At 40.8% G+C, this 14,404-nt stretch overlaps 1 protein-coding gene across 5 annotated transcripts in view; it reads left to right on the forward strand.

Moving 5' to 3' along the window:
- LOC126474925 (glycerol-3-phosphate acyltransferase 1, mitochondrial) overlaps window positions 1-14,404 on the forward strand; it is a 427,627-nt gene that overhangs the window by 387,945 nt on the left and 25,278 nt on the right. For all 5 annotated transcript variants that reach the window (XM_050102436.1, XM_050102437.1, XM_050102435.1 and 2 more), the window contains one exon: window positions 3,468-3,572. In XM_050102436.1, coding sequence (XP_049958393.1) covers window positions 3,468-3,572 — 105 coding nt within the window. The remainder of the gene's footprint in view (window positions 1-3,467; window positions 3,573-14,404) is intronic.

Here is a 14,404-nt window from a genome sequence, read left to right on the forward strand (position 1 = left end):
ATACCTAATGTGGCAGTTTTACTGCATGAACAGTGAAAATGTAGTGATCAATAAACTTTTTTCTTTTCATCTTTTTGTAGGGAGTGTCAGCAAGAAAAAGTTTTGTGAAGCTTTGAAATTATGTTTAAAGTTTGTTGCAAGTCATTAAATGCTCTCATTCTCAAACACTGGTTGAATAAAAGATGGGTATTTGCACATCATTTTTCGCCTCCACTCCCACCCTTTCAAGAGATAAGTGGTCCTAAATCACACAGTGATTCTTTCCGGACTGTAAGTGTATGTGTACCAAGTTCGATTGAAATCAGTCCAGTAGTTTGAGGAAATGTGGAACATATTTACATATACTTTTATAGTATGTATGGTGATCGTTTTTTTTGGTCCAGTTTTGATTAAATAAAGCCTGTACGGTGCACAAAGTTATACTCAAGTTACCAGCAAAAACCCCATGAAAATTCATCTAGTAGTGTTGGAAATAAGTGTGTTCAGACAAAGAGACAAGAAAATTTCAGTAAAACTTAAAATTACAATATTTCTTTTCTTCCATGACCCAGTTTTTTTTTTTTTTGATGAAATAAAACCTGTACATTGCCCCAAGCTATGCTGAAGTTAGCTGTGAAAACCCTTAGAATCCGCCTAGTAGTTTTGGAGACCAGCTTGTTAAAAGACAGACAGATATAATAGTTATAATTTTATTATTAGTGTAGATTTCAGGACATATGAATGCTTCGAAATCTAGTTTGCAAGGTAAAAACCAATCAATTTGCGAAATGACTGAAATGGTGTAAGCTCTCACGAGCAAGCCTGCACTGTGACAAAGGCCACTTTCATCAGAGAATTTTCCTACTCTGTCTTCTGTCCATGAAAAAAATTATAAGGAGTATATTCCTCTAATTAGTACAATAAAAGAGGAATTTCTCAAGCAATTTTGGGTATGCATTAAATCAATCACAAGCTTTTGAATTATTTTTCGAGTCCATTGCTACTTCTGGAGATGACACTCCTCATAACTTTCAACTGTAATTAATAGATCTACAATGAGAGACAGTTCTTTTTGATAAGAAATTTAACAGAATTTTATCGAAACATTCCACAGCAAGAGTGTCCTCATCTTCATACTGAATCAGCAAAAATAATTTTACTGTCTTGATCGATATACTTTTGCGGGAAATATTTTTCTTTTATGAAAATTAATAAATCACAGTTAAGAGCAAACATGAGTGATAAAGGTTCACAGAAGTTTTGTACAGGTGTTAACCTCATTGTAAATTAGACTTGTGATAATTCAATAAAATGGGTCTTAAGTAATACTCTTTGAACTCCTGATTTCTTTTAATAATGCAAGATTTAATAAAAAGCAAATTTAACACATTACAGATGAAGCAAGTGGTGGAGATGGCGAGGGAATTGCGTGGAGGGGAGAGGAGGTAGCGGACAGCTGGGCTGCCTCTGCATGCACACCATTCACAGTTATCTGCATATGTGCATGTGCACTTCACACAAGCAGTGTTCCTGCCCTACCCTGCATTATAGGCTCACTCAGATCATACCTTTAGTTCGACTACAAACTCTTAGCATATCATTTCCTCTCACCTTAGAAGATGTGAAGCTTTGGTACATTGGTCCAGAAAATAACAGCAAACTAACAGATTTCAAGAGATGAGAATAACGGTACAACTACAATTGAGACTTTCTAAGTCACAAAGATCACCAGTCTGACTACAGCTTTGTATGAATACTTTTGATTGACAGCAAAAATGGGAGGAGTTGTGTAAACAGACAGACTGTTTCGTTACAAATTTCTTCCAAATTAATGATGAAGAATATTGAATTATGAATATGATTTGGCTTAACAAATATGGAACGTTGTTATCTCCCCACTGCTCACAAAAGATATGTGGATTTGCTACAAAAATGGAGGAAATTGCTTTCAGCCAATTGTTGACATGTTAATCAGATTGTAAATCATATCATGAAACATTGCAAAATTAGATCATATATTAGCTTTACTCTCTCATCTGATACAGTTGACTTATTCAGGAAGCTGATATTGGCACTGTGATAAACGTGCACATGATTACTTCAACATTTTTAGGTAATATACACTCGCTTTCAGACAGAAACAGAACACATTGAATGTCTAGAGTTAGGACGTTCATATTCATAAGACACTAACATTAATATGTTCTGCAGAAATTATTAGAATTTCATTCACCTTAGTTCACCATGTGTCCCGTTGCCTAGTAGGCATATGGTCGACAATGGGCCCTGGTAACTTGTTCCATGCATGATGACATCGATGCATATAAAGCACGAATAACATCCTGTGGTACAGCCATCCATGCTTCATTCAACTGGTTCCAAAGCTCATCTTTGGTGGCTGGCATTGCGTCACAATGCTGCACCAAAAAGGTACATGTTCATGCAGCAACATGTGGTCGCACATTGGCTTTCTGAAAAACGACATCTGTGGTCTTGTGCAGAAAGGGTGTGGCTGCAGGTCGCAGGATGTGTTCATTTAGGTTACACTGGTCACAGTGCCCTGGACACGCACCAACTGAGATTTGTGGTTGTACCCAACAGCTCCCCACACAGTAAGACCCTTAGCTGGCACTTCAAAAAGCAATGCACTGTTGCCTGATAGTGTATGTTGTGTTACACTGTTCCACTGTTGTGCCACAGCCAAGGAGGGTGCAGATCTATCCAGCAGTGCCATTCCGATAAGGTGTCGATCTTTTGGGGATGGTCTCGGTCATGCAACCTGGCCCATCTCATCGTGTTCTACAGCCTTCAGTGAACCATTCGGCCCACACCCATTGCACTGCCAAAACACTTCATCCCACATGAGTAGCAATTTCATGGATTGATGCATCACATTCTCTTCTCCCAATAATGCACCCTATTTCAAGCTCACCAATTGGACAGTACGGTTCGCGCATACATTTGCTAGGCATCCTGCACGTCTGGTCAAGTCACACTGATCCATTACCTTCGTTTTACAGTGACAACAAGAGCCGCAGGCACAGTTTACTAGTAGGTGGTGTTGCACCATGATATTGATGTTGACCTTGAACCCAGGGACGACATGGTTGAAATGCTACTCATTTCTGCAGAAAATACTAATGTACATGTCCAGCCTGCCAAATAACTAAATGAATAAGTAAATCCACCCTCCTGCCTCTCATTCATCCTCTCTCCCCTTTCTTTCATATGTTCCTTATCCACTATTCAGTGGCTGCTGCATATAGTGAATGTTTACATGTATAAATTATATTCCAACTTGTATTTTCCATTAATGTGAACATCTGTTTGTGAGTAGAGAAAGAACAGTGTTTTTAAGATGGCACATTATGTCTAAGAGATCTGTGTTATTTTCTGATTTAATCAAATAATGTTTTGTATTTAATCAAATAATGTTTTGTATGTGTTCACCAACACATAATTTAATTTTTGTATCTATTTTGAAACAGGTATGTTACACAGAAGAGCAGGAGAGGAGTCGAAGACTAGCAAGATACATTTTGCCAGATGATAGTTCAGATGAAGAATCATACACAAAGCCTACACATTATGTGGTATGTTTTCACTTTTCAGAATATAGGCCATAAAGCTATATGGTTTAATCCATCACATTTACAGTACAAAATGTTTTCTTTGAATTAAAGTGGTAGTATAAATGTACACACAATTAATATAATTGTTTGTTTTTTAAATCGTTTACTTGTAAAGCATGTAGGATTAAATGTGTATAATACACCAACTTTAACTGTATAAAATATGACAAGAACAGTGTACTAAAGAAGTGACTTGGAGGAGGGTGGGCAATTTAGTCAGATTAAAATTCCTCACACATCTCCTTGGGAAATGAGGAAATACATTGTTGTTGTTGTGGTCTTCAGTCCAGAGACTGGTTTGATACAGCTCTCCATGCTACTCTATCCTGTGCAAGCTTCTTCATCTCCCAGTACCTACTGCAACCTACATATTCTGAATTTGTTTAGTGTATTTATCTCTTGGTCTCCCTCTACGACTTTTACCCTCCACACTGCCCTCCAATACTAAATTGGTGATCCCTTGATGCCTCAGAATATGCCCTACCAACCAATCCCTTCTTCTAGTCAAGTTGTGCTACAAATTTCTCTTCTCTCCAATTCTATTAAATACCTCCTCATTAGTTATGTGATCTACCCATCTAATCTTCAGCATTCTTCTGTAGCACCACATTTCAAAAGCTTCTATTCTCCTCTTGTCTAAACTATTTATCGTCCATGTTTCACTTCCATACAAATACTTTCAGAAACAACTTCCTGACACTTAAATCTATACTCGATGTTAACAAATTTCTCTTCTTCAGAAATGCTTTCCTTGTCATTTCCAGTCTACATTTTATATCCTCTCTACTTCGACCATCATCAGTTATTTTGCTCCCCAAATAGTAAAACTCATTTACTACTTTAAGCATCTCATTTCGTAATCTAATTCCCTCAGCATCACCCAATTTAATTCGACTACATTCCATTATCCTCATTTTGCTTTTGTTGATGTTCATACATAAAGGCCCATAAAAGTAAAAGTTTGTATGGTGTATCCAATAAAGCCCTAAAACGTTATGGCCCTATGCAATATATAATATTCTTAGTCACATTAATGCTATGTAAACAATGTAGGAAACGACAGAGTGCTACTTACCGTAAAGAAGACATGTTAAGTTGCAGATAGGCGCAATTAAAAGATACTTATGTAAAGCTTTCGGCCACAGCCTTCATCAGTAAAAGAGAAACACATTCACAAACGCAAGCAAGCACACCTCATGCACACAGAACCGCCAACTCCAGCATCTCAGTCTGGAATGAAACAATAGTATGGAAATGCTAGCAGCAATCTGAAGGGGGTGGGGAAGGGGAAGTGATAACAGTGTATGGGCGGAGAGAGAGACGAACACTGTCTGTCGGAGTGTGCAGGGACTATACTGCCAATAGCTCAGTGTCAGGAGGTTATGGGGCAGGGAGATGAGGAAAAAAGGAGAGGAGTGAGGAAAGACGTGTGGATGTTTTGACAGAGGGCTGCAAATAAACAGGGTGGGAGATGAGAATGGGGATGAGATGACATGACAGAGGGGGTGGTGACAGTATGCTACCATAGGTTGAGGAAGGAATAATTATGAGAGCAGGGAGTGTGTCGTAAGACAAACTCCCATCCAACATAAACTCCAACCCCTGCTTAAAGCCTTATGTCCCTTCCAGAACATCTCCCCTGAATCCATTTCCATCCTTACCTCTATGACACCCTGCACACCCTGGTTCTACATTCTCCCCAAAATCCACAAACCCAACAATCCTCGACCCCCCATTGTGGCTGGTCATTGTGCCCCATTGAAAGAATTTCATTCCGAGTTGACACAAGACTTCCATACAATTCAGCAACTTCTTTCACCGACTATCCACCATCCCTATCCCTTACCTTCTGGATCCCTACTCGTCACTGTTGACACCATCTCTCTATACACCAACATCCCTCAGGCACATGGTCTTACTGCTACTGAACACTACCTTTCCCAACGAACTTCAGACTCCAAACCCAGTACCTCATTCCTCATAGACCTAAGTAACTTTATCCTAACCCACAAGTACTTCTCATTTGAAGGGGAGGTATATAAATGTGCCATGGGCACGTGCGTGGCACCCTCCTATGCCAACCTTTTTATGGGCCTTCTAGAGGAGGCCTCCCAAAACACCAAACCTCTAGTCTGGTTCAGTTTCATTGATGATATATTCATGATCTGGACTCAGACCAAGACTCCCTATCTTCGTTTCTTCACAACCTCAACACCTTCTCTCCATTCCGTTTCATGTGATCCTCTTCAACCCAGTGTACAGCCTTCCTAGATATTGACCGTCTCCTCTCTGATAGTTCCATCTGCACCTCTGTCCACATTACACCTACTAACCACCAACAGTACCTGCATTTTGACAGCTGTCATCCCTTTCACACCAAAAAATCCCTCCCATACATCCTGGCCATCCGGGCATGATGTATCTGCAGTGACAAAAACTCCCTTGCTCAGTGTGCCGAGGGTCTCACCCATGCTCTATCTCCCAAATCTAGTCCACAAACAGATCTCCCATGTCATTTCTCCTCACACCGCCGATACTCCCGCCATCCCCAAGAGCCAGCCACAAAGGAGTGTCTCCTTCATCACCCAGGAGCACCCCAGACTGGAACAACTGAGCCACATCCTTTGCCAGGGCTTTGATTACCTATCGTCATGCCTTGAAATGAAGGACATCCAACCCGAGATACTTCCCATCCCTCCTAAAGTGGTGTTCCGTCACCCACCGAACCTCCACAACATCCTAGTCCATCCCTAAGCCACTCCCAATCCCAACCCCTTGCCAGAAGGATCATATCCCTGCTTAATCCACTTACCTAGCACTTCCTATTCCAGTCCTCTCACAGGTTTATCCTACCACATCAGGCCACTTGTGAAACAGCCATGTCATTTACCAGCTCTACTGCAATCGTCACACAGTTTTTTATATTGGTATGACCACCAACCAGCTGTCCATCAGGATGAACAGTGACCGCCAGATTGTGGCCAAGAACAAAGTAGACCACCCTGTGGCACAATATGCAGCTGAACACAACACTCGATTTCAGCGGCTGCTTCACAGTCCAAGCCATCTGGATCCTTTTCTCCACCAAGAGCTTTTCTGAACTGCACAGACGGGAGTTTTCCACTCTCATAATTTCCCGGTTTCCAACTTAAGCTTAGTTTACATGACGACACCAGGTTGCAGGCAACTGCGCTACTGGCCACTGTGATGCGCGCTGTGCATTTGCGCAGCTTGCTGGTGAAACTAAACACTTTCAGCATGTTCCAACTTTGGCGACACTAGTTGCATGAGTTTTGAGGTTATGTGTGTTTGTAGAGTGTAGGCAAACTGAAATATGAAGTGGGGAACTGAGAATAATGTTTGCTTTTTGGATATCTATGTTTTGCATAGGTTTTTGTTGTATTTCAGTGATGCTGATTACAAAAACGAGCAAACTATTGCTGCCACTGAGACCTTCATGTGCGATCATAACATAGATGGTTTGACAATATCTGAGCTGCAGGGTAAAATTTTTTGAGTTTGGAGTACATATAGGGGCTACAACTGAATTAAGAAAAATAGAAGCAAGTGTAATTCTAGCTGTTGCAATGCTCTCGTCTACAAGACTAAAATCCCATCATTTGAGTTGGCCAACAAGAGGGAAGGCTATACAAATTCAAGAAGCTACATTCTTTTTTCAGTATTCGTCTATTTAAAACATCGCCGCAATGCTGCCCATTCACGTATGTTAGAATTTTGAAATACTGCCACTGTACAGATCTATCTTCAAGAGAGTAGTTTGCAAACCATTCTCTTCTTAATGCAGCCTGCTTCGAACAATTATTGTTGCTAATGTTAATAATTATTACTGTTAATGTTAATAATTATCGGTATTAATGAAATAGTGACATCGCCAACTAAAACCGTATCTTTTAGCATGCCGAGTGTTCTTGATTGTAATGCACGCAATATGATGTGTAATTTCAGTTCTGGCGACAATACTTCATGCATTACAGTACCTTATTTCCTTATTGCATAATTAACTCTATTTAGAACAAACGTGAACAGTTCTGTTGACATTCTAAGATAATTAAAAGAACTTCTTGGATCTTCCGGTACAAATTATTTCAGCATGGATGCTGAGCAACCTAGCTGTCATCTTTTCTTCATCCAGTCAAGAATTGAAACACGTTTCTTATTTTTTTCTTATGCAGCAATTTCACACAACAAGCTTTAACTCCGTCACAACTCGTGCGATGTGCAGCTGCCAAAACTTTCATTTCAGACATGACTCAGGGACCAACAAAATGACGAAACTGAAGTGTATATTGGTGTCGCCATGTCTACAGTCATATATGAAACCACTTGCGTGCAACTCATTCCATGCAACGAGTGGCGCAACCCAATGTTTGCATGTAACCTAGGCTTGAGGTTACATACTGTCCCCACACCCTCCATCCAACAGTTTCCACCCCCTGTGTCACTCATCTCATCCCCATTCTCATTAAAGTAAGTAGCAATCTGCCTTTTCCTACCTGGAGTTTCCATTGTTTGATTTAGGCTATGAATTTATACAACACAGTATACCAGATTACAGTATCACATTGTTGATTACACTGTAAGAAGCAGGACCTCAGAGTCTTGGTAAGAAAAAAGAACACAGAGATGTCATTAACACTGTGCCAGTCTCTCTCTTCAAATCATTTTCAAAACTTCTCAGAAAGATAATGTTTTCAGGGTTTGTCACCCGCATATACAACACTAAGACATTAGCTAATATTCATTTGAACACCGAAGGGTCACTCTACTGGCATATCTATTTTTACATTTGTTGAGTCCGTAATGATGGTTTTTGATAATTTAATAACACCATTTGTAGTCTTCTGCAATTTTCTGAAGACATTTGATTCGGATGGCATCACTTGCCTCCAGTTGATTAATGTGTAGTGAAAACATGCCAATTATTTCACAAAAGCCTATTAACAAAGCATCAAGATCCTGTATTAAGTGGCAACTATACAGGTATTCTTCAGCCCCATTTATATGGTGCCCATAAGCACCATGAAGACGAGATTAGTTGAATTACAGCATACACACAAGCATTTAAGCAATAGTTCACTTAACGTGCAATTGGACTGTGAAAAAACCCAAAGATGAGTTTCCACGCTAGGTACTCTCCGCCATGCGTGTCAGAGTGATTTGAAGAGTATGTTTGTCATGCAGTAAGACACATGTAATGACAGAGGTATCAAGCTACATGTCTTTTTTTCTACTTCATTCTCTCTCTATCTCCCCCCCTCTCCCCGCACCACACACACACACACACACACACACACACACACGCATACACACTTAGTGATCAATTGCCTGTATCAGTTCTTCCACATCCCAAGGGGCTCACCAGTCTTTGGTGACTATGTGCTTGGCTACCGAGGGCCTTCAGTGTTTGCAGCATTGCTTCCTCCTCCTGTACTGCAAACCTATATTTTGACTATCTCTACCTTCCTGTGATTTTCCATCATATGGTTCTTTTGGTGCAGATCCTGCTCAAACTTGGTTCACAATTTTGGTCTTAATTTCTATTTTCACTCCCAACACTATCTTCACCCTCCATTAAGGTCCCCATTATTGGATCTTACCAGCCATCTTTTCCAAATTTTACGGAAGTGCATGTTGTGGGGGGTCATCAAGTACCTGCACTATGTTAGCACCTTGACCATGCAGGGATCGCAGTGTTGATGTCTGCACTGCACACTCCTCTTGTATGCCACGGAGTACGTGCCCATTATGACCAGGGCACAGGGACTTCCAGCAATGGCTTATTGGCCAAGTAGCCATTGCTGTGGCTGGGTGGTGCCCATGGAGAGAGCGACCGGTTGATGTGGGTGTCACCATGATGGGATAGTTTGCATGTGAAGCGACTTAAACTTTCTCTCTCTGGTGGTCATTCAGCCCCAGCACTCACTTTAAATGGAAAGCCCTCATACGATGCAACGAAGTACGATCCCAACGCATTCCCTTTCCCTTGCCACGCCATGGAAGGAACACAGGACTTGTCAACAAGGAGCAATATCCTACCCCCAATACTTGGTCTATACCAGAACTGAAGGGAGCACCTTTTTGGCCACAAAGCATTTTTGTGGAAAACATTGAAGACAAATACAGGGAAATTGCAGCTGATGAAAATTAAGATGAAGAGCTGTTCCTTCCTCATTAAAATGTCATCTCTTACCAAGTCACAAGTGCTGCTCTCTTGTGAAAAGTCGGGTGTCTTTCCCACGACTGTCACTCTCCTCAAGAGTCTCATTGTGGTCCATGGCATCATCTTTCACTGTCATCTTCTTCTGCAATCTGACAATGAGCTGTGGGCCAACTTAGAGCAACTGGGTGTGCACTTCATCCATCGTGTCCATGGGGGACCAAGGGAAAACAAAGTTGCAACCGGGGCCTTCATCTTGGCTTTCGAGGGTGATACGTTGCCTGAGAAAGTCAAGATGACGATCTTTCGGTGTGAAGTAAAACCCTGTGTTCTTCCTACTATGAGATGATTCAGGTATATGAAGTTCGGACATGTGTCTTCCCATTGCACTGCTATTGCTGTTTGCAATGATTGTGGGCATTAGCTGCACACAAACGTTCCTTGTGTCCATCCCCCATCTGTGTAAACTGCAGCACACTCCACTCGCCCTACTCAACAGATTTCAGGACTATAAGACGCTGGACAAGATCACATATCAAGAGCCCAGTAAAAAACCTATTAGTGTCTTAATCCTAGACAAATGACACACTCTTCCGCTACAGCTGCAACGTTGTCGCCTTTCCTGTCAACAGTGCTTTCCTCTGTTGTGCCTCTTGCAGTGGGCCCTCAGAGCCATCCACTGATATGTGCACCCGTGGCGGTTTGGGCCATTCTGGTACTTCCACCACACCTACGTTGGGAGCATTGGCTTCCCACCTGCGGGGGACACTGGACCCCACCCCCCAGCTGGAGGCACCTCATCCTCCTCCAGCTTCTCTAGATGGTCCCTTGGGACTCTTTTCTTCCATGGCTCCAGCTGGTCCATAGCTAGATGCCAGTGGATGGTTGAAGGAACCACACTCTGCTGGCTGTCGGACTTCTCTTTCTTCCTATGTTTCTGAAACCAATTCAGAGAAACCTTCATAGTTCTTGTCTCCTAAGGAGAAGAAGGACAGTAAAAAGTCTTCTAAGACAGAAAGTCTGGTGACCCCATGCCACTGGTTTCTGCATGTACTTCTTCTGTGTTCGCACAAGGTGGAGATAAAGGTGGCCCCTGAGGCACCAGATCTCTCCAGGCAAAGTGGTGCAGAACCTATGTCAGTGGATCCCCTAACTCTCAACCAGTGGCAGTACAAGACACTGAATCATAATATGACCCCTCATGGTCACTTCATGCACACACGGTATGCAGACTGTCTGATCGTCCAGTGGAATTGTCAAATTTTTCCACTACCTGGCTGAGGTATGACAGCTTTTAAGCACTTAACCTGCATTCTATAGTGCCAGCTAGGAAACGTGGTTTCCAGCAACTTGGAACCCTCTGCTTCCAGTCTGCCAAGGTTATTTTAATTATTATACTGACTGTGAGAGGATATCAGGTGGAGTTTGTATGTATGTGCTGGTCTCTTATATATAGTGACCTTACGCCTCTTGATACATCTTTGGAGGCTGTGGCTGTTCAGGTAAGGGCACAACAGGATTTTACCATCAGTAAAGTTAATCTGTCTCCTGATGATGTCATGTCCCAGGATGTACTGTCTGCACTACTCTCTCAGGTCCCCCCACCTTTCCTGGTCTGGGTGACTTCAACACTCATTACCCTTTATCCTGGTACACTGATCACTGGCCATGGTAAAGACATCGAATCTTTACTGGCACACCTCGATCTTTGCCTCGTGAACTATGGTGCTACCACACACTTCAGTGTGGCCCACAGAACTTAATTGGTCATTGATCTTTCCTTCTGCAGCCCAGATCTTCTACCATCTGTCCTCTGGAGTTTCCATGACGACTTGTGTGGTAGTGACCACTTCCCGAACTTCCTGTCCCTCCCTCAGCATTGCTCCCGCAGATGCCCACCTGGATGGGTTCTCCAAAATTCTGATTTTGATGGGTTCACCTCTGCTGTCATCCTTAGCTCCCCATAAATCTGGAAAAAAAAATGCTACCACTGCTCCTTGAGATTCACAATTTGTTGCTTGAGGGTGGACGTAATCAAAGATATTTTTTTCTGTGCCAAATAAGGAAACTGATGACAGTTTACAGAAGAGGAATAAGAGACACACATTAACATTCAAAACATATTATTATGTAAAATATGGTAACTGATTGAAAAGTATTTAGCTATCATTGATGAGTATATGCATTCTGTTGTATTGTGTAGGCCACTAAGAATGAGTAATTTATTTTTACACTTTTTATGTTGCGTAGAGCTTGTGAGAAATATAACCTGCTTTTGTGGTTTCTTGAGCCATTAATTTAAGCTGTTTACTTTCCTTGCTATTACAATCCTTCCTATTTATTGTTCTGCAAATCTCTCCACCACAACGCACACAATAAACTTTCGAAATGAGAACAGTTTCGAACATGTACGGATAGAGTAATTGTTTATTATAAATCTTTGAAGTGTTCTCTATAAGTTTGTCAAGAAGGGTTTTTTGCATGGCAGTTAATACCTCGGGTGAAAGCATTACCATCTATTCTGTATATGTGTTGTCTGGGATACCCTAAATTAGTAGGCACTATTACAAGTATTCGAGGTGAAAAACTGTGGCTTTGCCGCTTACATGTCAGTCATGCAATGACGCCATATAGAGGTAAAGCTGGCATCAATGCGAAAGTTGTTCAGAACACCACAGTACTTTAGTAGTCGTGATCCTATAGGAGATGGTGTGCCCTGCCTACTTTTGTTCTTTTTTAATATGTTTCTCTGTTCACTGCAAGGCTGAATTTTCAAGGATGATGTAATACAGTAAAAATTTTTCAAAATGGAATCGCCAGGTACTAAAATGACTTTACAAATTGTACAAATTCCTGGATTACACAGAACTCTCTAGGCTACATAAAATTTGTCAGGTATCATGCACAAAAGTATAAATCTGTAATTGCGCACATATTTACATACCTTCACTCCTCCACAGTAGATGTCCGTGTACTGTATATTGCACAGAAGGACACTAGACTATTACACTAATTGATAAAATGATATGGCATTTCTGTATTGTTACTCTAATTTGTTGTTGTTGTTCCCGTGCTTATTATCTTTACATTTCACATTTTTCACCAAATATCAAAGAGGAAAACCTGTTTGAATTTCCTGTTCAAAATAGTTTTTTCTGTAGATGCCTCAAACTCCATATTTCCAAGCACTTTAGTGACTTTCAGAGCCTCACTCTGCAACATGGGTCCAGACAAAGGTCAGTTTTTTTGCCCATGCATTTACGAACTGTTCCCACATTGCCTTGGTAATTTCTTCACTTATCGTCTTCTGCGCCTTTCTTTTCATTTGTTCATCTTCTGTCATCCATTCATGCTGCATATTATCCTTTTTTTCCAAAATATCATATATTTGTGTTTTATTGCATTTTGAATGTAACGTTATTTTGCACACAAAATTTTTTGTTCAACATCATGTTATCACTTAGAATGAAACTGGCAGAAAATGATGCAGGTAGTGCATTTCATTGGAATACTTGAACTTATGGGGTAAAACCAATGTTTAACAGAACAATACCCACCTCTTTCACCTCGGAGATTGCAGCAGAGTGTTCTTAGGCACGCCGCAGTGTGTCAGTAGTAGTGCAATGTGTCAGTAGTAATGGACAACAAGAAACATGGACAAACAGAGGGCTCATGAGCGAAACTTGTCCTAGGTCGTACTGACACTGTGCATAACATGTTTGTTGTGGCACAGAGCAACACAGTTTGATGTCCACACCCACAGTGCTGCACTGCGCTAAACCTCTTTTTTTGGTTTTGCACCACTTAACAGCGTTGTCAGGGCTGTACAGTATTTGTGTTAAAAATAGCGTCCTTGTGAAGTCCTGAATAACCTTTTAAAGTCTTGAATAACTAATGTATAAGGTAATACAGTAATACTCTATAAGGTCTTATCCACATTATACAAGAATTATTAATTATGTGTTTAAATTTGCATTCCATTTCTGTGTTGATCACATTCCGATTTATATAAAAAATACTAGCATATAACAGTGTATTGAATGCGTTGGGACTGAAGTACTTGTACAGTTTGGCCAGATTTCCAAATTATACACATTCTGCTTTGACCAAGCTATACTGTATTTACCCAGTGGATTGTTCTTCCGACAATGATCACATGTACATTGTTTTACTTGTATTTATAAGCAGTTCATTTTCACTGAATTTTTGATCCCAACTCATGTTCTTCCTAATTGTTGCCAACAGTGTACAGAGAGGTAATTCATTTCCATTATAACATTGTCATCTGTTTATTTAGAAAGTGAGAGAGAGAGAGAGAGAGACCTAGTTCTTACACTTCGAGTCAGTACTTGCTGAAAATTCAAAGCAAAAATTAACTAGCTTATTGTCCACTGTTTCCTTCCTATACCATTGTGACAGTTTCTGTGGCAAAACAAATATTCTCATGCATATACATGCTCAAAAGCATTGAAGTATAGGATCACTGTGGTGGTAACTTTCAGCAAAACACAAGAAAAATAAATTTATGTTCCCATCAAATGAAAAACAAATCATATAGTTATATATTTGCTGTGGAAACAACTGTAACTAATTGCACAATGTACTAATCTACTAC

Source organism: Schistocerca serialis, chromosome 4 (genome assembly GCF_023864345.2).
Source record: "Schistocerca serialis cubense isolate TAMUIC-IGC-003099 chromosome 4, iqSchSeri2.2, whole genome shotgun sequence".
NCBI lineage: Eukaryota > Metazoa > Arthropoda > Insecta > Orthoptera > Acrididae > Schistocerca > Schistocerca serialis.